The following is a 24,092-nucleotide window of genomic DNA, read 5'->3' on the forward strand; positions in this document are numbered from 1 at the left end:
GCGGGTTCTGAGAAGCAGGGGGTATTAGGCATTTCAGTTAGGTACAGCACGTTATGAAGAGTTAATCTGAAGAGAGAAATATTTTTCCTTTGGGACACTGTTCTATTAAGCCGTGTTAGCAATTCCTAGAGTTCGCTTCAAATAAAAAAATCTAGTTTATTTATATTCGGCCACTTGCCACGCTCATCCTTCAGCCTCTCAAGTCCGTAGCTGAATAAGGGGCAGCGGATGCAGTACCTAACAGGTAAGATCTCCCCTGCCCGCCCATTCTTTCCCATCTAGAGCAGTACACCGGGACTCGGTGGTGTGGCCTGGGAAGCGGAGTCTAGACGCAAACTCCAGGCCCCGCCTACCCGACGGCGTCCGCAGCGCCGCTAGCGATCTCTACCCGCCAGAGGTCGCAGGCTCAATGAGCAGGTAGCTCAGTTAGCGAGTGACTAATCCAGTCGGCGAGAACTAATCCAGTTCTCACGAGAGAAAGCGCGAAGCCTGCCGGGACGGACGCGCGGCCTTCCGTAAGTTGGACCAAAATGGCAGCCTTGGAGGAAGGCTTCACGTTGAGTGCGGTACCGCTGGGTTCCGGGCCTGACGGACCCCTTGGAGTGGAGCAGAGCGACAAAACAGACCAGTTTCTAGTGACGGACAGCGGCAGGACCGTCATCCTCTATAAGGTGAGAGCAATAGGATCGGAGCGCCGTCGCTGCTGTCTCGCCCCTTTCTGAGTTCGGAGCCGGAACCTCAGGTTTCTCACAGCTTTGGAAAGAGGTCTTGCAGCGGGCTCAGCGGAGAGCCGTTGTGGCCTTTTTGGGACGCTGAATGAGGTCTAGAATCTGACTCGGTTGTTTTCCCGGAGAGGCATATTTCCGAGTTGCAGGCGGCAGAGCGTCTAAGTGCACGTGGGCTAGATTCGGAAAGGAAAGGAAAGGAAACCTGTGCTTTCGCTTCATATCTCCCGGAGATATCCTTGCTAAGATCCCCTTCTGGGGTCTCTGTCACCCCAGCTGCCCGCAGAAAGGTTGAACGGAGATTGGTTGGGTGGGAGAAGGTGTCACTGCCAGAACAGTGCTTTAGCCTTGTGTCCGTACGCTTCTTACTCACTCATTAGGAGGGAAAGTTTTGTCGGTGTTTTGTTTTGGCTTTTTGCTTTCTTGGCAGCTTAGTAGGCATCTTGATTCCGAGTGACCTGTTTCCAGCTATGGTTCACCCTGTGAATCCTGGATTTGCGTCCCTTGAAGTCTACACACCTCGCCCCCCATTTAGCCTAAGGACTGCTTTAGCACATTTTCTAAACTTTGCTTTTAGTGGTTCCATAGAAAGTAATTCCTTCTATGTGAGCTGCTGAACAGTTTTCTGTGTCTTTAAGAAGTTGGGTATCTCAACATCGGTAATCATCAGGGAAATGAAAACCAAAACCACAGAGATATCACCTCACACCTGTCAGAATGGCTGTCATCAAAAAGAACACAAAAAAGTGTTGGTGAGGACATGGAGAAAAGAGAAGCCTTGTACCCTGTTGGTGGGAATGTAAAGTGGTGCAGTCACTATGGAAGACAGTATGGTGATTTCTCAAAAAACTAAAAGCAACCATGTGACCCAGCAGTTTCACTCCTGGGTATATATCCAAAAAAACCCCCCAAAAACAAAAACACTAGTTCGAAAAGATACATGCACCCAGTGTTCATAGCAGCATTATTTATTATTATTTATTATCTTCCATTCCAAGATATGGAAGCAACCTAAGCGTGCATCAATAGATGAATGGATAAAGAGGTGATGTATATCTATACAATGGAATACTACTCAGCCATTAAAAAAATAATGAAATTTTGCCGTTTGCAGCAACATGGAGGGCATTATGCTAAGTGAAGAGAGTCAGAGAAAGACGGATACTGTGATAGCACTTATGTATGGAATCTAAAAACTACAACAAACTAGTGATTATAACAAAAAAGAAGCAGACTCACAGATATAGAGAACTAGTGGTTACCAGTGGTGACAGGGAAGGGGGGAGGGGCAAAATAGGGATACGGGAGTAAGAGGTGTAAACAGTTATGTATAAAATAAGCTACAAGGATATATTGTACAACAGGGGGAATATAGCCAATATTTTATAATAACTATAAGTGGAGTATAGCCTTTAAAACTGAATCACTAGATGGTACACCTGTAACTTATATAATATTGTGCAACAACTATACTTCAATTTTAAAAAAAGCTAGCTGTCTGCTTTGAAGTTTGGGGAACAGGTTGCCAACAGTACACTATACTGTTTGCTTGTTTTGATGCTTCTGAAGACACCATTGGTTTTTACCTGGCTGTCAAGTGGACTTTTTGCAGTTCCTGCATAGGAATAGAGTGGCTGATTAGAATTGGCATGATGCCAGCTATCCTTACTCTGTTTCTCATGCCCCTGTTTAAGGGCACAACTGCATCAGTTTTTTAAATACACTAATATTGTTCATTGTCAAAGTGCCGATATTAATTTACTTTTTTTCACTTTAGGAACTTATATTTTCATTTTAACTACTCTTTTAAAGTTTTTTTTTTTAATTGTAGTAAAGTATACATAACAAAATTTACTATCTTAATGACTATAAGTGTACAGTTCAGGGTATTGAGTACATATATTCACATTGTTGTGCAGTCATCACCACCATCCATCTCCAGAACTCTTTTCATCTGGTAAAACTGAAACTCTGTACTCATTAAATAATAACTCCCAATTTCCCCAACCCCAGGCAACCACCATTCTACTTTCTGTCTTAAGTGGAATCCACATAGTATTTGTCTTTTTGTGACTAGCTATTGTTTTAATTTAGGAGATTTGTTAAATGCTATCGTTTTAATGATTTCTTCCGAATGTAAATTTAATTGCTTTAATGTCTGAAACTGACTTTTTGAATATTTTATGTTCATTTCATTAGGTTTCTGATCAGAAACCCTTGGGGAGCTGGTCAGTGAAACAAGGTCAAATTATAACATGTCCAGCTGTGTGCAACTTTCAAACGGGAGAGTATATTGTTGTACATGATAATAAGGTGAGTTCTAAAACTTTTATATAATATATACAAAACAAATCAAATTTTGATTTATTAACTATTCATGTTGTATGTAAATGGAAATTGGAATGCTTTTTTAACTTGTATGTTTTTATTTCAGGTCTTGAGAATATGGAATAATGAAGACGTAAACCTGGATAAAGTATTTAAAGCGACAGTAAGTCTTTGGATTTTCCAACACATTTATTTAGTTTATTGGTGAGATGGAATAATTTGTAATGTAGCAGTTATTTATCTTAAAGTGTCTGTGAACATGACATAAAGGTTATAACCAGTTTTTCATTCTAGCTATCCTACAGTATGTCTTGGTAAAATGTCTCAACTTATGAGTTAATATGTTATAAAATGTTAGATGATATGTTATTTTCATATGAGGTTGAGGATTTAAATAATTCATGAATGATACATTATAGTTATTTCCATGAGTTTAAATGTTTGTGGTGTGTCCCTTGCAAGAGCAAATGAACTTCATTGTTCTCTTTCTTAAAATAGGTAGAGCAGACCCTGCAAGTTTTATGCATTATACATTTTAAAAGTGGCACATACTGCAGTGGAAAAGAACCATGACTAACTGTGCCTTTTCTCCTAATGACCTAAAGTATGTTAATTAACTTTGTCTTATAAAATGAAGATCTCTAACTAGGTTAATCTTGAAAGTTCTTTATGGCTCTAAATGTCTAACTCTAAATACAATTGGCATATTTTAGAATTGGTTCACAACAGATCTGATTCACATACAACCGCAGTTGTCACCCGGACCCTTGAAACCTCTAGCCAGCTACCTGTGCTGCCACCTGGCTCCAGTCATTTTGTTTACCCTGAAGTAACACGGTCCTGAATTTTACACAATGGGTTTTTTTTGTTGTTTTTTTAATCCTACATATGGTGTTAACTTCTTTTCCTGAGCTTGCAGGCTATGTATACATACATACATAGATACACACATACACACACACACAAACATAAATATATATGTGTGTGGCTCGTGTATTTATATATGGCATCTTTCTTTTTCTAATACCAGAACAGCTTATAACTCTGCATTAGTGCCTTTGTTTGTACCTCTCCTCACCTCCAGTTTTGAGAGACCCAGGTTATAGCCTAACCTCCAGTATTTACAGTGGATAGATAAACCAAAAATGAATAAAAGTGATTACGTATGGGGGTGAGCAGGGGAGAGGATAGAGAATAGGATCAAAAGTTAGACTTCTGAATGTATTTTATGTTAGATTTAACTTTGGAACCATACATAATTATGAAACAAAATTGAGTAAAAATGAAAGCAAATCAGTCCCTTAAAGATAAGCCTTCTCCGGGACTTCCCTGGTGGTGCAATGGTTGGGAATCCGCCTGCCAATGCAAGGGACACGGGTTCGAGCCCTGGTCTGGGAAGATCCCACATGCCGTGGAGCAGCTAAGCCCGTGAGCCACAACTACTGAGCCTGTGCTCTAGAGCCCGTGCTCCGCAGCCAGAGAGGCCACCGCAATGAGAGGCCCGCGCACTGCAGCGAGGAGTATCCCCTGCTGGCTGCAGCTAGAGAGAGCCCACGCGCGGCAACGAAAACCCAATACAGCCAAAAATAAACAAATAAGTCTATTAAAAAAAAAAAAAAAAAAAAGATAAGCCTTCTGTAAATGTCCTGATTCTATTAGGTGGCAGTTCCTTTAGAATAAAAATTTAAATGTTTTTATGTTCTTCTAGTTGTCCGCTGAGGTATATAGGATACATTCAATACAGGGGACAGAACCCTTGGTGCTGTTCAAGGAAGGTGCCATTCGTGGTTTAGAGGCCTTGCTTGCAGAGCCCCAGCAGAAAATTGAAACTGTTATCTCTGATGAAGAAGTGATTAAGTAAGTTCTAATACTTGTAATTTTTACCAAAAAGAAAATGCACTCTGTGTTTTTTATATTCTTTGCCTTGTTCAAAAGTATTTTGATTATAAACGTGATAAAAGTAAGCTGATTGAAAACCGTCTATAAGGCAGTAGCCAAAATCACATCCCTCAAAAGCCTCTGGCATGATAAGTGATTGAGGAAACTGGGGTCAAATGAGTCCTGTCCTAATAACAGAACTGGATAGTCAGTTATTTGAAAATTAAGTGAGTAATCCCACAAGACCGGAATCTTCTGTCATATAGCCCTGACTGCCAAGGTCAGAACTCTTTCTCCTGAAGAAATGTGCAGCTTGTTAGTGGAATCAGGATAATGCTTTGAGACCTCTTCTTTCCCAGATTCTGAAATAAAACTTGGGAAATGACTCACACAAATGATAGAAGGAAATCTCACAGTTTTACATCTATCCAATCCCTATTCTTTCATCCCATTTCCTGTTTGGTTAACTTGCTGCCCCTCCCGGCCCACCTGATGTAAACTAAATCTTTAAAGGTCCAAGCAAAGACTTGTACGTAGTCACTCAACAATGTGGACAGTGACCCGTTATATCTTAGACCCAATGAATGCCTCTAAAGTGTGAGCAACTGTATTTGGAGGAAATCTTTACGCAAAAAGATATAGGTAGAGAATCTGGGTTCTAATCCCCACTTTGCCAGAAAATGGCTGTGCGGCCTTGGTTACAGGCCCCTTACCCTCCCTATGCCTCAGTTCCCGCTGTCACTTGAAGAAGGCAGGTGAGATGCTAATGTTTTCCTGAGAACACTAGGCCCCAAAATGACTCTGAAAAAAGGAGGGGTGGGTCAATTAAGTTTGGGGAACACCACATCTTGTCTTACATGCCCTTGGTACTTTATAGTTCATGTTATTATCTTTAAAGTTCTGGGAAGCTCAGCAACTTGCATTTAATCCAGAGATGCATTTGACAGAGGAATGCCTTCTAGGTCCCTGTGGTAGATATTTTGAAACACTGAATTAAGTGTTCTCTGCTACCTCTCTGGCTCTAAAAAATATTTAATAAAAGATAATCTCTTAAATTTAGATTGATGGTGTGTTTCAACTGGTGATTTTGCATTTTATAATTTTTCTTTTTCTTTTTTTAGGTGGACAAAGTTTTTTATGGTATTTAGGCATCCTGTGCTGATTTTTATTACTGAAAAAGTAAGCAATATCTTTAATTCCTGGCCCATTTTGTGACATTTCAGAGTCATCTGTATGATTTTTAAAACTAAAATTGGACTTTGGTATTTCTTTCAGAAAATTTTAATATATTTTTAAAATACTGAAAAATCTATTAGTTATAATTATTTCTATGCCTGAATTAAATATATTTTATAACTTCTTAAATTTAATTGGACAAGAGGTTTTTAAGCACTCATTAAAGTAATTACAGTGGGGCAACAGCTGGTCTCAACATTTAAATATAGTTGGTGGAAATGGGAATATTTTTAAAATAAAATAACTTTTTTTTTTCCAGCGTGGAAATTACTTTGCTTATGTACAAAAGTTTAACTCACGTATCCTAAGCAAATACACACTTTTACTTGGACAAGAAGAAAAATCGGTTACACAGAGTTTTAGTACATCTGTGCATCGGAAATTCATCTCTCTGATGTCATTAAGTAAGTACTTTTTTAAAACTCTCAGAGTTTATAAATAAAGGGGTATTACAGGATAGTGTTTTAAGTTCGAGTCTTCAGTTTTTACAGTTTTCTGTTGTAGTATTTCCCTTTCCATGCTTCCTTACAAGCATTTATACCTTCACTTTTTGCATTTTGCCATGTCTAGTCACGCAATAGGTCAGTAATTCTCTGCAGGTAAATTTTATGTCTTAAAATTTTATCATAAGCAATAAATAATATAATACCAATAAAAAAGGAAAAATCAATCTTTATTATGATAAGTCCAGTTTTTTTGATATTGTAATTAGTGAATCATGAAATACCTAAGGTTGGTACTGCATGGCCTCCCCATTCCGCTTTTCCAACCTATAGTATGCCATTCCTTTGAGCAGTGACAGAGACAGGTGGGTAAAAGGACACTAACAAAGCAGTCTTGGACTCTTACTAGCCACCATTTTACAGATTATTTTTTAATGCCTTGGAGTTTACTTCTACCTAATGCTCTGAGGTTTAATCCCAGTCTTATGCATCTAGGGGGAAAAAATGCCTTTGTGGTCTTCTCTCCCCCCAGCCCTTTATGGCTTCTTTTGAAGTTGTTTTGGGAAGGTTAAGGGAGGAAGAAACAGAGCAGTATTTAGGAAACATTTTCATGTTATCACAGTTTAAAACCTTTCTGAAGTTTTTCAATGTGCAAACGTTTGCAGTGGCTGTTAAGAAAAAGGCTCTCTTCGTTTATCATGTCTAGAGTGTCATTGGAATCCGGTTAATACCTTTGCTTAAGAGGGACTGGTTTTCTTAAAGTTTAACCTATAGGACATATTAATTATTACACAGAAGTTTGTGAGTTATGTTTTAGCTTTTGAACATTGAAGTAAGGGAATCTGAACCAAAGGGTCATAAAATCTTCATGTAACATAGCTAGAACCACATGAAATTGCCAAAAATACAATTGACCTACAAAACCCAGCAATTTAATAAGGTTTTAGGGTGCTGGAGTAACAAGAAATGTAATATTTAGACCAGAATGCTAATTAATTTCTAGTAAGAGATATAGCCTTTTACTGATTGAATTGTCTGTATTCCTGGCAGTCCCCTCATATTTTAAGTTATTACAGATATTTACAATTTTTATTTCATGGTTATCATGACATTTCTTACTGAGATTTTTATTAGTATTTCTCCTCCATCAACTTTAGGTTTGTAGTATATTCTTTATGGGAAAGCATAGAGTGATGTGATTATTACATTTGTTTATTTTTCTGGTTGGATTCTCTATCAAATTGGTAAAATCTTATTAACAACTTAGTACATTTAATTATAACAGATATAGAACTATCATTTATCCAATAAGGAACAATAAATACTTGTTTCCAACAGGCTCTGACGGATGTGTATATGAAACCTTGATACCAATACATCCAAGTGACCCAGAAAAGAATCAGAGGGTAGTTCGATCACTGTTGCTCAAGTCCGTGGTGTCTGGCAATGCTCGAAGTGGCATTGCACTCACCATCCTGGATCAAGATCACGTAGCAGTCCTGGGACCACCACTATCAGCTTCTAAGGGTAACTAAAATCCAATCAGTTAAGAAGTCCTTTGGATTTTTTCCATCAAAGTGTACTTTTAAGTCTCCTCTTTCTTTTTCATTTATTTATTACCACCCTAATTCATTCTCTTTTTCACTGTAGCTTCCTAATTCTTGAATAGGTCTTTGATTTCATCTTGCCTTGATCAGTTTCTCTAAAACATTTCCTATATCACTCACTACCTTGCTTGTCACCAGTGTCTTAAATAAAAACTGCAAATATCTGTGCCAGCCTGTAGGCATTGGAAACATTGGTAAGACTTGCAGTAGAGGATTGAATTCATACCTTGGTGACATTTTAGCAGAATATAAATTCATTAGTCTTGGACAGCTTGAAATTTGGGGACTACTAGTGTGCCTTTTTTTTTTTTTTTTTGCGGTACGCGGGCCTCTCACTGTTGTGGCCTCTCCCGTTGTGGAGTACAGGCTCCGGATGTGCAGGCTCAGCGGCCATGGCTCACGGGCCTAGCCGCTCCGCGGCATGTGGGATCTTCCCAGACCGGGGCACGAACTCGTGTCCCCTGCATCAGCAGGCGGACTCCCAACCACTGCGCCACCAGGGAAGCCGTAGTGTGCCTTTTGTCTCTGTGACTTCAGAGCAGGATTTTCATCATCACCTCACCTCCTCACCCCCAAACACCCCTCCACACAGACAATAGTAGTCTATCATGAAGGACACAGTTGTTCCTGGCCAGTGCAAGATTGGGGTCTCCCAGCCTACACTATAAAACTCCAAATCTATGGTTTAGCATTCAACTCTCGCCACAGTCTAGACCCTGTCCATGTTTTCCAGTCTCTTCTCCCAATTTCAAAGCAAGAACTCTCTGCTTTATTCAGGCCAGGCTCCCTATTGACTACAAACTTGATATGGCCATCCTTGTGTATTTTGTTTTGTTTCTTCTTTTTAAGATAGGAGCTACCACTTATGGCATACTGTCCTGTGCCAGGTGTTTTACTTGTATTATTTCATTATCTGTGTCATTTAATCCTCCAACAACCCTATGAGAGAAAGTCCAGTTATTATCACCCTTATTTTACAAATGAGAAGCTGAGATGTTAGGTAACTAAGTAGTGGAACTAGGGTTCAACCCAAGCAGGTTGACTCTTACGCCATATATCTTACCGTTCTTAAGTCCTGGCTTTTAGCCACTTTACCAAGCTGTGCTTCTCCTCTCTCAACCCCCATCCTCCCTCTCTAGTTCCTGGTCTAACCCCCAAAAACTCAGTAACCTCAGTAAAGTTTCCCATGTCTCTTTCCAGAGTTTTTTTAAATATATGCAAATGCTACTACTTATTTTTCTTCCTCTTTTTACACAAATGGTAGCATACCTTATCCTCTGTTGTACATCTTAATTTATCCACTTACCTGAGATATCATAGAGAGCCTTCCATAGCAGCATCTGTATTGACTTTTTTTTTCTTTTTAAAATTTTATTTATTTATTTATTTTTGGCTGTGTTGGCTCTTCGTTGCTGCACGCGGGCTTTCTCTAGTTGCGGCGAGCGGGGGCTACTCTTCGTTGCGGTGTGTGGGCTTTTCATTGCAGTGGCTTCTCTCATTGTGGAGCACAGACTCCAGGCGTGCGGGCTTCAGTAGTTGCAGCACGTGGGCTCAGTAGTTGTGGCACACAAGCTTAGTTGCTCCACGGCATGTGGGATCTTCCCAGACCAGGGATTGAACCCATGTCCACTGCATTGGCCGGCGGATTCTCAACCACTGCGCCACCAGGGAAGCCCGACTTTATTTTTTTAAGAGGAAAATATAGGCAGAACATTCCAACATAAATCACAGCAATAGTTTTTTGCATCTGTCTGCTAACACAAAGGAAATAAAAACAAAAATAAACAATTGGGGCCTAATTAAATTTTAAAAGCTTTTGCACAGCAAAAGAAACATCGACAAATCGAACAGACAACCTACTGAATGGGAGAAAATATTTGCAAATGATATGACTGATAAGGGATTAATATCCAACATATATAAACAGCTCATACAACTCAAAGTCAAAAAAACAACCCAATTGAAAAATGGGCAGAAGAACTGGATAGACATTTTTTCAAAGAGGAAATGCAGATGGCCAACACACACATGAAGAGATGCTCAGCATCGCTAATCATCAGGGGAATGCAAACCAAAACCACAATGAGGTATCACCTCACACCTGTCAGAGTGGCTGTCATCAAAAAGAACACAAATAATAGGTGTTGGCGAGGATGTGGAGAAAAGGGAAGCCTCGTACTCTGTTGGTGGGAATGTAAATTGGTGCGGCCACTGTGGAAAACAGTATGGAGGTTTCTCAAAAAACTAAAAGTAGAACTACCATATGACCCAGCAGTTTCACTCCTGGGTATATATCTGAAAAAACAAACTAATTCAGAAAGATACCTGGACCCCAATGTTCATAGCCCCATTATTTACAATTGCCAAGTTAGGAAGGCATCCTAAGTGTCCATCAACAGATGAGTGGGTAAAGAAGTGGTGTGGGTGTGTAGATATGTATGTGTGTATATATATTTGTGTGTGTATGTGTGTGTGTATACATATATATAATGGACTACTACTCAGCCATTAAAAAGAATGAAATTTTGCCATTGCAGCAACATGGATGAAGTTGGAGGACATGCAAAGTGAAATAAGTCAGACAGAGAAAGACAAATACTGTATGACATCACTTATATGTGGACTCTAAAAAGTACAACAAACTAGTGAATAGAACAAAAGAAGCAGACTCAAAGATACAGAGGACAAACTAGTTACCAGTGGGGAGAGGGAAGGGAGGAGGGGCAAGATAGGGGTAGTGGAGTAAGAGGTACAAACTATTACGTATAAAATAAGCTACAAGCATATTGTACAACATGGGGAGTGAGGCAGTATTTTATAATAACTATAAATTGTGAATCACTATGTTGTACAACTGTAATTTACGTAATATTGTGCAGCAGCTGTACTTCAATAGAAAATTCATTAATTTTTTTAAAAAATGCTTTATTTTTTTAGAGAAGCTTAAGGTTCACAGCAAAATTGAGGGGAAGGTACACAGATTCCCATATGCCCCCTGCCTGCATATGTGTCCACTTGTCATGATAGCTCATATCTGTGAATTTCTGTCTTCATTACTCATTTTTGTTCTTAATAAACCAAGACCTATGTGTTTAACTATGACTTCCCTCCTCCCTCCCTCCCTTCTCCTCACCCCCAGCACCATATATTTATATTTGGCTGACTTCTGAACTTGGGACATTTTTTTTTTTTTTTTTAATTTTTTGGCCGCACCACGAGGCATGCGGGATCTTTAGTTCCCCGACCAGGGATTAGACCCGCACCCCCTGCAGTGGAAGCGCAGAGTCTTAACCACTGGACCTCCAGGGAAGTCCCAACTTCTGAATTTGTATGTCTTATTTTATAGAATGCCTCTCCATATGGAATACAAAATTTCAAACACTACAGACTTCAAAAGAGTTACCACAAGGGACCAGCGGTCAAGTAAGTTTTTGCACTTTGGGGTTTTTTTCAAATGTACTTATTTTTGTGTCTGACAAATAGACTGTAAGGGAAGAGACCTCTTCAGATCTAAATATTTTATCAGTTTTGATTAAAATAAATTAAGAAATATTTTCTACCTACGAGATAATATTTAATTTGGTTATTTTTATAGTTTGCTTATGTTTGTCACTTTCAAAAGACTAAATTATAAGCTAATTATAGATCAGGAGAGAACAGTTAGCTAGTTAACAAAACTTTTTAATCTCACTTTGGTTTTATCTTTTTACTTTTGTATTTTGAACTATATCCAAGGGCTGTTACTTTGCCTAATAAATTAGTCTTTTAGGTTATATGTTAAATGTTATCATGGAATTACATAAGAATACTTAAAGAATTAAAATTTAAGGTGACCAGACTATAAACTTCCTGAGGCAAGGGACCTTGTCTTTTTTGTTCTCCATCATATCTTCAGTGCTTAACAAAGGTACTCAGTAAGTACTGGTTGTTTAGTGAATATAAGATATAAATAAATCAAGATATAGGATGTTGTTGATCATTGTACTTAGACGATAAGGAGACTATGTTTCTTAGCATAGAATTCTAATTTATATTTAAACAAGTAATTTTCACAAGATTAGCCGTTCACAATTCCACTGCTCTAACAAACTTCACTTTTGATTTCCGTGTTCCTTTGAGCTTTTTGTTCATATACCTGTCTCAGTGTTACAATTTTATAATTGAGATCATGAGATAGAAACTGTTAAATTTTGCTTTTTTCATTTCGTACATCAAAACAGTTTGCCTGTGTTACAGTAGCCTTTGTGAGTATCACGTTAATAGATGTGTAATATTGACAGTATTTATTTTAAACAATTCATTTATTTTAAATATATGTGTTGATCAAATTTTTATGAGTCAAAAGAAATTATCTTTAAATTATGCTTTATTCAGACATGGGCAAAAATAAGAGCTTTGTAAACCTACCTCAATTAATAAATTGAACATATGAGATTATTCTAGAAAGTTGCTTAACTTCACCTTATCCTTTTCTGTTATATTAAGATTACTTCCACCACAAGTTATTGTTACAAGTTATATGGCTTTGTTGAATCAGATCTTAGAAGAGAAAAAGGATTGCTTACATTTTTGATAACTTTTTTGTAGCTCTGGTGTCATGGGGAAAATTTGTTTATGCTACATGGAAAATTTCTAACTGTAATCCCATACAAGTGTGAGGTGTCATCATTAGCAGGTGCTCTTGGAAAACTCAAGCATAGTCAAGATCCAGGTAGGAACTTAAATGTTTTATTACTAAAAACCAATTTATAAACTTCTAGTTTGATATGTAGATTTTCACAGCTATCGGTTTGCATAACCTGTTCTTAATGTTGAAATTTGCCAGTGTTCATTCAGATTTTATTGGTCAGGAAGCTACCTTGGGAACAGTCCACATTGCAGACGCTGCTGCAGGTTAAAGAGCTACGCTGCATTTTGAACGCCAGTGTTCTGACTTTAGGGGCAACGGGAAAGTCTGCAGACAAAATCAGAAATGCTTTTTCCCTCTTTGGTTTACCAGTGGCCTCATCTGTTGGGCACATAGCCTTTTAGGATATTATGATTTACTGATCTGAGGTTATTGGTAGAATGAAATGGACTTTAAAGCCGCTTTTGAATTGTGCGTGAGTGGTTGTTGTTTTATTGTTCTTTGTTTGATTGATTGGCTGGGTAAATACCAATAGGTAAAAAAATTCCAGTAATTGTGTGTTCTGTGTTTTCTTAGACATTCATGCCATGACTCATTTTGTAAACTGGGAAACATCACAGGGATATGGACTTGGATCTCAGAACTCAGAGCAGTCAAAGAGAATCGTAAGTTTGGTAGTTGAAATAGAAATGTTACTACAGATGTTAAAAAACAGAAAAGGCGGGCTTCCCTGGTGGCGCAGTGGTTGAGAGTCTGCCTGCTGATGCAGGGGACACGGGTTCGTGCCCCGGTCCGGGAAGATCCCACATGCCGCAGAGCGGCTGGGCCCCTGAGCCATGGCCGCTGGGCCTGTGCGTCTGGAGCCTGTGCTCCGCAACGGGAGAGGCCACAACAGTGAGAGACCCGCGTACCACAAAAAAAAAAAAAAAAAAAACAGAAAAGGCTGAATTATTTTAATAATTCATATTTGTACAACTTGCTCTTAATGATGGGGTGATTTGAAGCTTGAACCCAGTAACCTGACAGCCCTTATCCGAAAGTGACACATGTCGTCTAGTAGTTTTTATGGGCATGTGTGTAAGACCCAGGTGTAAAAATGGACCAGTTTGCAATTAGTAATAATACAGTATAGAGATTTTATTTATGAAAAAATGAAAACTTTAAAGATATTTAAGTTAAAAGTTGAAATAGACCCACTTTTCACTATAAGAAAACCAAACCCTAAAAAAGCTTGTGAATGGACTTCCCTGGTGGCGCAGTGGTTAAGAATCCCCACCTGCCAATGCAGGGGACACGGGTTCGAGTCCTGGTCTGGTTCCCACGTGCCCCGGAGCAGCTAAGTCCCTGCGCCACAACTACTGAGCCTGTGCTCTAGAGCCCGCAAGCCACAGCTACTGAAGCCCACATTCCTAGAGCCCGTGCTCCGCAACAAGAGAAGCCACTGCAATGAGAAGCCCGTGCACTGCAATGAAGAGTAGCCCCCACTCGCTACAACTAGAGAAAGCCCACACGCAGCAACGAAGATCCAATGCAGCCAAAAATAAATAAATTTAAAAAAAAAAAGTTTGTGATTAGAGCAAAAGTGTGCCAGTCTCTTTGGGACATTTTATATTCTTCTAAATGTCTATTGCATCTTTTGTGTTGTTTTGAGATCCTAATCAATTTACTGAATTCCAGTTAAGGAGAAGGAAAATTGAAGTGAGTGTACAGCCGGAGGTTCCACCGTCCACACAACTCTTAGCAGCCGTACAGGTAAATTTTAAAATATTAGAAATATGAAAAATCAACTCATGGTTAAAAGAAATCCTGTATACTTTTTATTCTGTCTTCCTCTTGTGATCATTTTCAGAGCTATGGCTAACATTTGTATAGTATATTGAGGTTGTCAGAGTGATGCTTTGGCTTATTTGACTCTCACTAAGCATTTCGTGAGATCAGTGTGATGGTGGTGGCCTCATATCTCATTCACCTTTGCATTGAATGTTTGTAATTTAGCTTCTTAGAAATTTTGATTTCTAAATCCTTGAGTTTTTTTTTCTTCTTTGTATTTTGTCTTTGTCCAGTAAATTGTATATCAACTCCAGTTTCACAGGAATGCATGAATGCTGTTAGTGATTTAAGACAATGTTAAGCTAGGAACTTTTAAGTGCAGAGCGACATTTATTAATGTACCACACAACTCTTTACTTCTGCCCTTTCAGAAAGATTCAGAAAAACATATTGAAGTAGAACTACGTAAATTTTTGGCTGTTAAGCGGACCCCTGACTTTCATACTATTATTGGGGATGTAGTAATAGGACTTCTGGGAAGATATAAAGCAGAACCATCATTTTATCCTCGGAACTGTCTGATGCAGCTTATCCAAACACGTGTGCTTTCTTACAGGTAAATGTTTCTATACAGGTAAATGTTTCTGTACACCAAACTTCATACACATAACTCTTTTGACCTTGTTTTCTGCAGTTCTGATTTTTATACTCTGTAAAAGCCTTATGAATTATTTGCAATTGAGAGTTTCTTAATATATATAAATGATTCATGTTTTTGGTCTTAGCTTGTGCCCTGGCTTAATGGAGTTTGCCTTAGAAAAGACAGATGTGCAGATCCTACAGCTCTGCCTACAGCAGTTCCCTGACATCCCTGAGTCAGTCACCTGCGCTTGCTTAAAAATTTTCTTGAGGTAAGTTAGAAGCTGATGGTCCTTTACTTTCACTGCATTTTTAATCTATTGTTTTATTTTATTTCTAAAACTTTAAAGTCTTAGAAAATGAAAATTTTTCCAGTAAGTTCAGCTACTGATAAGAATTATTTCCTGCTTTCAATTAACATGATAGCATTGGTGATGACAGTCTTCAAGAAACAGATATCAATATGGAGTCAGTTTCTGACTATACTGCTACTATACAAGATGGGGAAATAGAAGAACAAACTGAAATTCTTCAAAATGGTTTCAATCCTGAAGAAGATAACTGTGAGAACTGTGCTCAGGAGTTGATTGAGAAGCCTCGGGCTGCAACAGAGGAGAGCACTTCATGCCCTGTTACAGGGAAAAGAGCAGCGCTACTGTATCCTTTGAAACCATTTCTTTTGCATTGTCTTTTTCCCAGGGATGTAGTCAAATGCCAAGCAAAAACTAAGGGGTAATTAGATAATTTAAGGTGGTTTTTTCCTTTTCTTTTTTCAGTTTTTTTCAGTTTCTACTTGAAAATGGATTACATTCAATGCTGTGTTCAAACAACTTACTTAAACCTTCTTATTTTTGTTTTTGTTTTTTTTTTTAATTTATTATTTATTTTTGGCTGTGTTGGGTCTTTTTTGCTGCGTGCGGCTTTGTGTAGTTGCGCGAGCGGGGGCTACTCTTCGTTGCGGTGCACAGGCTTCTCATTGCAGTGGCTTCTCTTGTTGCGGAGACCGGGCTCTAGGCGTGTGCGCTTCAGTAGTTGTGGCTCGCAGGCTCTAGAGCGCAGGCTCAGTAGTTGTGGCGCACGGGCTTAGTTGCTCCGTGGCATGTGGGATCTTCCCGGATCCGGGCTCGAACCCGTGTCCCCTGCGTTGGCAGGCGGATTCTTAACCACTGCGCCACCAGGGAAGCCCTAAACCTTCTTATTTAAGAAGCTATACTAGGATAGAAGCTCTATCACTTCTAAAAATTAGTATACTGAATAAACACCAATTATCTATAATAGCAAAATATTCCAGATGATCTCTAGTGACGAGGAGAATGTTCAGTGATAACACTCTTCTAGAAAAGTAGAACTTTTGTATAAATTTAGAAAAATGTTACTGGGGAAGGGAATTACTCATTATTTCAGTAGAAAAGTCTTTATTGGTTGAAATGAGATTTTCCTTTATTCCCAAGTAGAAATGCAATTCTTCATTCAGCATATAGCGAGACGTTTCTTCTGCCTCATTTGAAGGACATCCCAGCACAACACATCACTGTGAGTGTTCTTACGAATCCTACAGGATTTTATTTCTGGGTTAAGTGTTGCTCCTTAACTCGACCCAGCTTCTAGGGCATTCAAAAGGTTATAAAGTTCTTTCATCTGAGTAAGAGATTTCCCTGCCCCCAAGGTGAAAAATCGTGCCTGGGAGACTAGAGTGACCTGGAGGAGGCAGAGCTTGACGTGTTCCTGGTGCCAAACCTGAAGGCCGGGTTCATCCATCTAAGTTAGAAACGAGTAGGAACTAAAAAGAATTGCCCAGAGAAGGATTCTCTCTTCTCTACTTACTATTTACAAACAAAGTAAGCTCCTCACCCACTTCTCCCAAACCAAATGAACTCTTCTTTGATGGCAGGGAGTGCATTTGATTCATGTGTCCCCTGATGTCTAGCATATTTGTCTGATGTACAGTTAAATTCAGTAGCCTCTTAAAATTCTTTCCAGTCTCTTTGTTAGCTTTACAAAGAGAAAATTTTCCTATCAAAGTGATTGTTCTTTTTCCCCCCCAACACCTAGCTATTTCTCCAGTATTTGTATTTCCTTTATCTGAAGTGTAGTGAAAATGCTACTATGACTCTTCCTGGAATACACCCTCCAACGCTGAACCAGGTGAGGTAATCTTTTTATTTTGATCTGATGCTGGGAAAAATATGTTAAAAAAAAAAAGGTTTTATATATATATAGTATCAGAATCTGGAATCCAGGAACTGATTCCTCCCTGTCTCGTGGTTCCTACGACCCTCCTCCCTCACCAGGTACACAAACCACTGGAGTGGATCACTCAATTTGGTAGATGGATTTTTTAGAGCCATAATTCTATACTTAGGAACTTAAATTCATCTTAAAATTCCTAATTCTTTATTGTGACCCTTTTCAAGAATTTCCTCAGCTTCATTGGAAGAGAGTGATAATAAGTGTCCTCCTAATAACCTAATAATCCCAAGTCCCTCTTAGAGATAACCAATACTAAGAGTTGCATTTATGTCCAGAAATTTGCTTTCTGTACCTTAACTTATCTTTCTGTTGTCTTTCTAATGCAAATTAGATCACGTGCATGCTATTCTGCAGCTTGTTTTTTCTCACTCATTGCTACATTTTACACATTTTCTGAATCAGGCTGTATACATCTGCCACATTCTTTTTAACCACTGCATACTATTTGATTTTATAGAAAATCTTAATTTGTTAGTCCCGTATTGATTGGCATTTAAATTGCTTACAGTTTTTTGCTATTGTAAACAAACTTTCAGTGAGCATCTTTATAGAAATATTCTTACATATTATGAGAGAACACCTCTTAGGTAAATTCCCATTAGTGAAATTACTGGATAAAGAGTGCATGCGTTTTTAGTTTCAAAAATGCCAGGCTGCCTTTCCAAAGGGTTGTGACAAGAGGTACTATGGCCACCAAGATCTGAGACCTTACTCTCTGCTAGTCAAGTAGGTAACAAGTAAGTGTTTTATTTTAATTTGCATTTCTTTGATAATAAGAAAGGTGGACCATCATTTCTTGCCAATTTATATTCCTTTTTGTGTACTGCCTAATCAGGTTCTTTGTCCAATTTTTCTGTTGCATTTCCTGTCTTTATCATTTTGCCTTATTAATTATTCTTCGTATATTAAGAGAAATTAGTCTGTTTCTATGAAGTGTATTACAAATACTTTTTTCCTATCACTCTTTTTTACTTGCTTTAGTGTAATTTTTGCCATAGATGGGTTTTTAATTTTCATGCTGTCAAAATTGTTAGGCTTTTCCTTTACTGCTTCTTTTTGGGTACGCCATGCTTAAGGCCCTTCCCACTCTAAGAGTATAAAAATAGCCACCCTGTCTTCCCCTAGTACATTTCTTTTCCTTTTCTTTGTTTAATTCTTTGATACATATAAAGTTTTTTTTGGTGTAGAGAGTTACACAGGTATCAGCTTTCCCCCCTCCCTGCAAATGGATAGTTGGTTTCCTTAATGCTTTTTCATGACACTGATATTTGCATGTTAACAACACCATTTGAAGGTGTAGACTACATAGGATACTTTAATAAATGTATAGTAATAATTTTATTTTAGATCTTGGTACCTTATCTATAATACACGACACCTTATTCTTGGGTCATAGTGTATATTTCAGAATAGGAGATGAGGGGGTTCTTTTTTTTTGTAGCTGCGAGTAGTTATCAAGAATTTTTTAAAATAAAAAGTGCTAGCTCTCCCTTGGATTAAATATCACTGTGGCTTTCTTTTTACTGATTAATCTGATGGAAAAGATCCAATTATGCTTGTAAAATGACAAGTAGAAAAGCAGAAAAGAGGCTTTTTAGATTGCTTAGAAATTCCTTCATCTCTAAAATGTTCAGACTTCTGTAAAGAAGACTTACTTTTTCTTATAACTGTTTGATACTATTATGGACTTTGTAAAATGAATTAACCTAAAATTAAATTTAAAATCTTAACTCCTTTTCCTGTTTATCTTCAGATTATGGATTGGATATGTCTACTTCTAGATGCTAATTTTACTGTTGTGGTAATGATACCAGAAGCAAAAAGGCTACTGTTAAGTCTTTACAAGTTTGTGAAATCCCAGGTATGTAATTATTTGATTATACTGAATTCTGTTTGTAACCAAGAAGCACCAAAATTATAATTTATTAAAATTTTTCTTGGAATAGCCCTAAGTAATTGTGGAGGATTTATCCATATGTACAAGTTACGGTAAAAGTGATTTTGGAACTTTTTTCTTTAGATAAGCATTTGTTCTGAGCTCAACAAGATTGAAGTAAGTTTTCGTGAGCTACAGAAATTAAATCAAGAAAAGACTAATACAGAATTATATTCAATTGAAGTGCTGGAACTCTTCTGATATTACCAGTTCTCCTTCATAGACGTTTTATGAAGCTCTTTTATGTGGATTCTTCCTACTCAACCAGGCAAGAGATGTGTTTTGTTTGTGACTGTCTCTCCGGTGACAAGAGAAATGTCTGAGCAAGTACCTAGACCATCACTTATTGATTCTCCTAGGTCAGACTGCAGGTTTCACGTGAAGCTATTCTAGCTTATGGACACTGGTGGGGAGAGATTCTGCAACTTTTAAAAATATGTAACGGAGGTGTTTTTAAGTAAACTTATTTGTGTATTGATACAAGTTGAATTTCTTACCATCCATTTGAATAGTTCTTCTTTTAATAAAAAACCACCATTGAAGAAACAGTGATTCTAGGAAAAACATGGTTTTATCACAGTCGGAAGCTGTCCCAGCTCATCTGTGTTCATGGGGGACAGAAGAGGGCATTTCCACAGGCAGGGTGGGAAGGGGCCTTGTACACGCCTGTGCTTATCTCCTGCCATCGTCTCCCGTTCTTTACCTCCTTGCACTACCTTCTTACATACCCAGGGCTTGAACATTATCCCTCAGATTACCTCTGTGATTAGGATGTTAATTTCAGTTACAGAAATATATTCCTAGATAGTAAAAAAAAAAAAAAAAAGTCTCTTTTGACCATAGAATTTCCTGTTTTAACTCGGGTTTAGGACAAACGAAAGGCTTTATGTAGAAGAAATGGATGCTTTTGTTTCTTAAAAATAAACTCAAATTTATTTTTGTTAAAAGTGAAATCACTTTTTCAGGTGATGCACTAAGTTTCCCAAGAGTAACTTGAAACATTTATGAGCTGTGAAAGTCTCTGTTGAATAAATCATTTTGAAACCTCTTTTAACCTGAAAGGTCACAATATATATATATATTTTTAATTCCAGTAAATTCTAGCACATAATATAAGTTCACGTGTGGTTCTAGAGCCCATGTTATACAGAATCCTGATGGCTCAACTTAATTTGCGTTAGAGAAAGGCTTCATTTAGGTCAGGCACTCTGTAAACTTTAGTTACAACTGTTGCAGTTAACAAACAGGTTCTCCCATGTCATTCTTTTTTTTTTTTTTTTAATTGAAGTATAGTTGATTTACAATGTTGTGTTAATTCCTTAGTCATTCTTAATCTCTCTTTAATCTGAGAGAAAAGAAATACCAAAGATAGCAGCATATATTAACAGTTAGGCTCACTTTAAGTGGGACCTTTTGCTCAGACAATTTAAACTAAGTGATACAGTACTTCTCAGCAGAAATGAAAAATAGGAGTCTCCACGATGTTTATCGTCTTTTTATCTTTTTTGTGAACCATTTAAGAATTACTTACAGGCACCCAGACATAAAATTGTGGGTTCCTAAGCTTTTCTTAAAACTTTGAACTTTATGGGGCTTCCCTGGTGGTGCAGTGGTTGAGAATCCGCCTGCCGAAGCAGGGGACACAGGTTCGAGCCCTGGTCCAGGAAGATCCCACATGCCACGGAGCAACTAAGCCCGGGTGCCACGACTGCTGAGCCTGTGCTCTAGAGCCTGCGAGCCACGACTACTGAGCCCGCGTGCCACAGCTACTGAAGCCCGTGCACCTAGAGCCCATGCTCCGCAACAAGAGAAGCCACTGCAATGAGAAGCCCACGCACCACAACGAAGAGTAGCCCCCACTCACCACAACTAGAGAAAGCCCGTGCACAGCAGCGAAGACCCAACGCGGCCAAAAATAAATAAATTAATTAATTAACGACAAACCAAACAAAAAAAAAAAACTTTGAACTTTAGCATATCCTTTATGATTTACAGATCCTTTTACGGGGGTTAAGATTATTCAGGATTGTCACAGTTTTTAGATTCTGAGTTATTTATGATTTAATTTATAAGAACCCATAATAAGAGACGAATCTCAGATTGATTGATGAATTCTTTCAGCCAGAGCAAACAAGCAAACGAAATTCATAGATTGACAATAAGCTCTTCACGACTCCTGATTTAATTGTACTTGAAGACAGCTTCTGCAGTGAAACTTGCCCGGTCAGGGTTCAAACTAGCAGAGGCCTTTGACTGAGGAGAGGCCAGAGGAAGATTCCCTGTTCCCTCAAACTTTTGTCTGTTTGGAAGGAACTTCTGTATAGGGTCGTAATAAAGTCTTTATTATAAAGTTTAATAATTTGGCCTGTAAATATTATGGAAGCAAATTATTGATTTTTAAAATATGTAGAAAAGTGTAATTGCTTTTAAATACTAGTTGCAAATGATCTCTAGGTTGCCTACAGACTAAGTTAGACTAAATTTAGAAATTAAATAAGGATTTTATAAGGACATATAGAGGATTATTTTTTAATTAAGTTATAATTGATAAGAGACTTTTATAGGCTGAGTTCTTCAAGGCAAGGACTTTGTCTTACCCTTTATGCACTCTAAGTACAGGACCACTGGCACATAATCAGTGTTCAGTAATGGTTATCGAATAAAATTACTGAATAGTAGATCTTATCTGCCCAATTATAGAGCAATAATTCTGAGGGTTTGCAACAGTTACTTTTTCTGGCAAGTAAATCCTCTGTTCACCACATATAGGCAGTGTATCTTCTGCCTCTGGACTTTTATTTTTTATAACTTAATTATAACTCAGATTTGTTTCTGATTATATATACTACATCTATATAATAATAAAAGAATTCTTTATTTTTTCTTTGCCACACCTCATGGCTTGTAGGATCTTAGTTCTCTGACAAGGGATTGAGCCCCTGCCCTGGCAGTGAAAGCACTGAGTCCTAACCACTGGACTACCAGGGAATTCCCAAGAATTGTTCTTTAAACTTCTTAAGTTCTCCATCTAGGAAATGGTTTCTTGCTGTGACCTTAATGGTTTTTGAGGGAAATGTGGACTAACAGGTTATCATTGCTACTTAAAAGTAGATGTTTTCTTTTTGCCTCTTTAGCCTTATTTGTAAATATTTGGTGACTCTAACTATAGTGGAGTCCATTCTGGATCATGTAGAATTTTAAAACAAAGATGGATTTTTTGCCCCAGCTCTTTTAAAAATATTTTAATCCTAAAGTAATTGCAAGAAAGAACAATGAATACCCCTGTATTCTTAGCCTAAATTTATCTGTTCCTAACATCTTGCTATGTTAGTTTTACACTATATATTTTTTCTTTTTTCCTGAATCATTAGAGAGTTATTTACAAACATTCAGATTAAGCTCATAATTCAGTTTAATCCAATAAATACTTACGTTTAACCCTGTAAAACAAGGGCATTAATTTCACATGACCACAGTGCAATTATCAAACTCAGGAAATTAATGTTAATACACTGCTCTTCAGAATGATTGCAGTCCTTATTCAGATTTCCACAGTTGTCCCAGTAATGTCTGTTATAACTGGACTTCCTCCTTCCTAAAATCCATTCAAGCATCATGCATTGCATTTAGGTTTCATGTTTCTTTAATTTCCTTTAATGTAGAACAGTTCCCTAGAAAATTGCATTTCTGAAGAATCTAGGCCAGTTATTTTGCAGAATGTCCCTCAGTTTGCACTTGTCTCGTTTTCACATGATTAGATTCAGATTAAACGTTTCTGACGAGAATACTACAGAGAAGGCACAGCATCAGGAGGCATTGCTGTGAGTTGTCCTATCATTGGTGATGCTAAATTGGATCACTTAGTTAAGGTAGGATTTACCAGATTGCCTCACTCTAAAGGTACCTTTTTCCCTTTGTACTTCATAAGTAACCTATGTATTTATTTATTTATTTATTTATTTATTTTGTATTTATTATTTATCTTTGAGACTGTGTGAATATCCTATTCTGGAATTATTCTTCCCTAACAGTGAACCCATTGGTAATTTTTGCATGAATCGGTTATCACTTTGGTGACAGTTACGGTTGCAAATTGTTTTGGTATAAATCTCTTTTTTATAAATTTATTTATTTTTGGCTGTGTTGGGTCTTCGTTGCTGTGCGCCAGCTTTCTCTAGTTGTGGCGAGCAGGGGCTACTCTTTGTTGCGGTGCGTGAGCTTCTCATTGCGGTGGCTTCTCTTGTTGCGGAGCACGAGCTCTAGGTGCACAGGCTTCAGCATTTGTGGCTCACAGGCTCTAGAGCGCAGGCTCAGTAGTTGTGGTGCACGGGCTTAGTTGCTCCGCGGCACGTGGGATCTTCCCGGACCAGGGCTCGAACCCATGTCCACTGCATTGGCAGGCAGATTCTTAACCACTACACCACCAGGGAAGCCCCCAAATCTCACTTTAAAATGGAATGCTGTGTGCCATGTAGCCGCCATTCTTATCTCTTAAGTCTGCTTTCTAATCTATAGATGGATGAGCAGATAAACGGATGGAGGTATTACACAGATTTGAACCGTTATAATCACACTGAGCATACAATGTGTGGTCTACTTTTTTCACTTAATATTTTCATAAAGCCATGTTTTTACATAGTTAACATGTTTTGA

At 38.0% G+C, this 24,092-nt stretch overlaps 1 protein-coding gene across 1 annotated transcript; it reads left to right on the plus strand.

The window, feature by feature from the left end:
* Window positions 1–520: 520 nt before the first annotated feature.
* NOL11 (nucleolar protein 11) lies at window positions 521–19,938 on the plus strand. The gene is made up of 18 exons (XM_065896955.1): window positions 521–671; window positions 2,925–3,038; window positions 3,160–3,216; window positions 4,762–4,910; window positions 6,053–6,110; window positions 6,427–6,571; window positions 7,949–8,137; window positions 11,564–11,640; window positions 12,805–12,928; window positions 13,421–13,509; window positions 14,522–14,596; window positions 15,046–15,230; window positions 15,400–15,525; window positions 15,680–15,910; window positions 16,708–16,786; window positions 17,306–17,398; window positions 19,257–19,364; window positions 19,524–19,938. Exons 1-18 carry the CDS (start codon window positions 531–533, stop codon window positions 19,638–19,640), a joined length of 2,157 nt encoding a protein of 718 aa, XP_065753027.1. The 5' UTR covers window positions 521–530; the 3' UTR covers window positions 19,641–19,938.
* The last annotated feature ends 4,154 nt before the right edge of the window (window positions 19,939–24,092 follow it).

The sequence above is a fragment of the Phocoena phocoena genome, chromosome 19 (genome assembly GCF_963924675.1).
Source record: "Phocoena phocoena chromosome 19, mPhoPho1.1, whole genome shotgun sequence".
Taxonomy (NCBI): Eukaryota; Metazoa; Chordata; class Mammalia; order Artiodactyla; family Phocoenidae; genus Phocoena; species Phocoena phocoena.

What these genes read in the sequence shown, in the direction of transcription:
- NOL11 (XM_065896955.1), top strand. Translation starts at nt 531, where the DNA reads ATGGCAGCCTTGGAGGAAGGCTTCACGTTGAGTGCGGTACCGCTGGGT. An exon ending in CATCTCTCTGATGTCATTAA is followed by an intron (nt 6,572 to 7,948) that starts GTAAGTACTTTT and finishes TGTTTCCAACAG; the next exon opens with GCTCTGACGGATGTGTATAT. An exon ending in ACCCTCCAACGCTGAACCAG is followed by an intron (nt 17,399 to 19,256) that starts GTGAGGTAATCT and finishes GTTTATCTTCAG; the next exon opens with ATTATGGATTGGATATGTCT.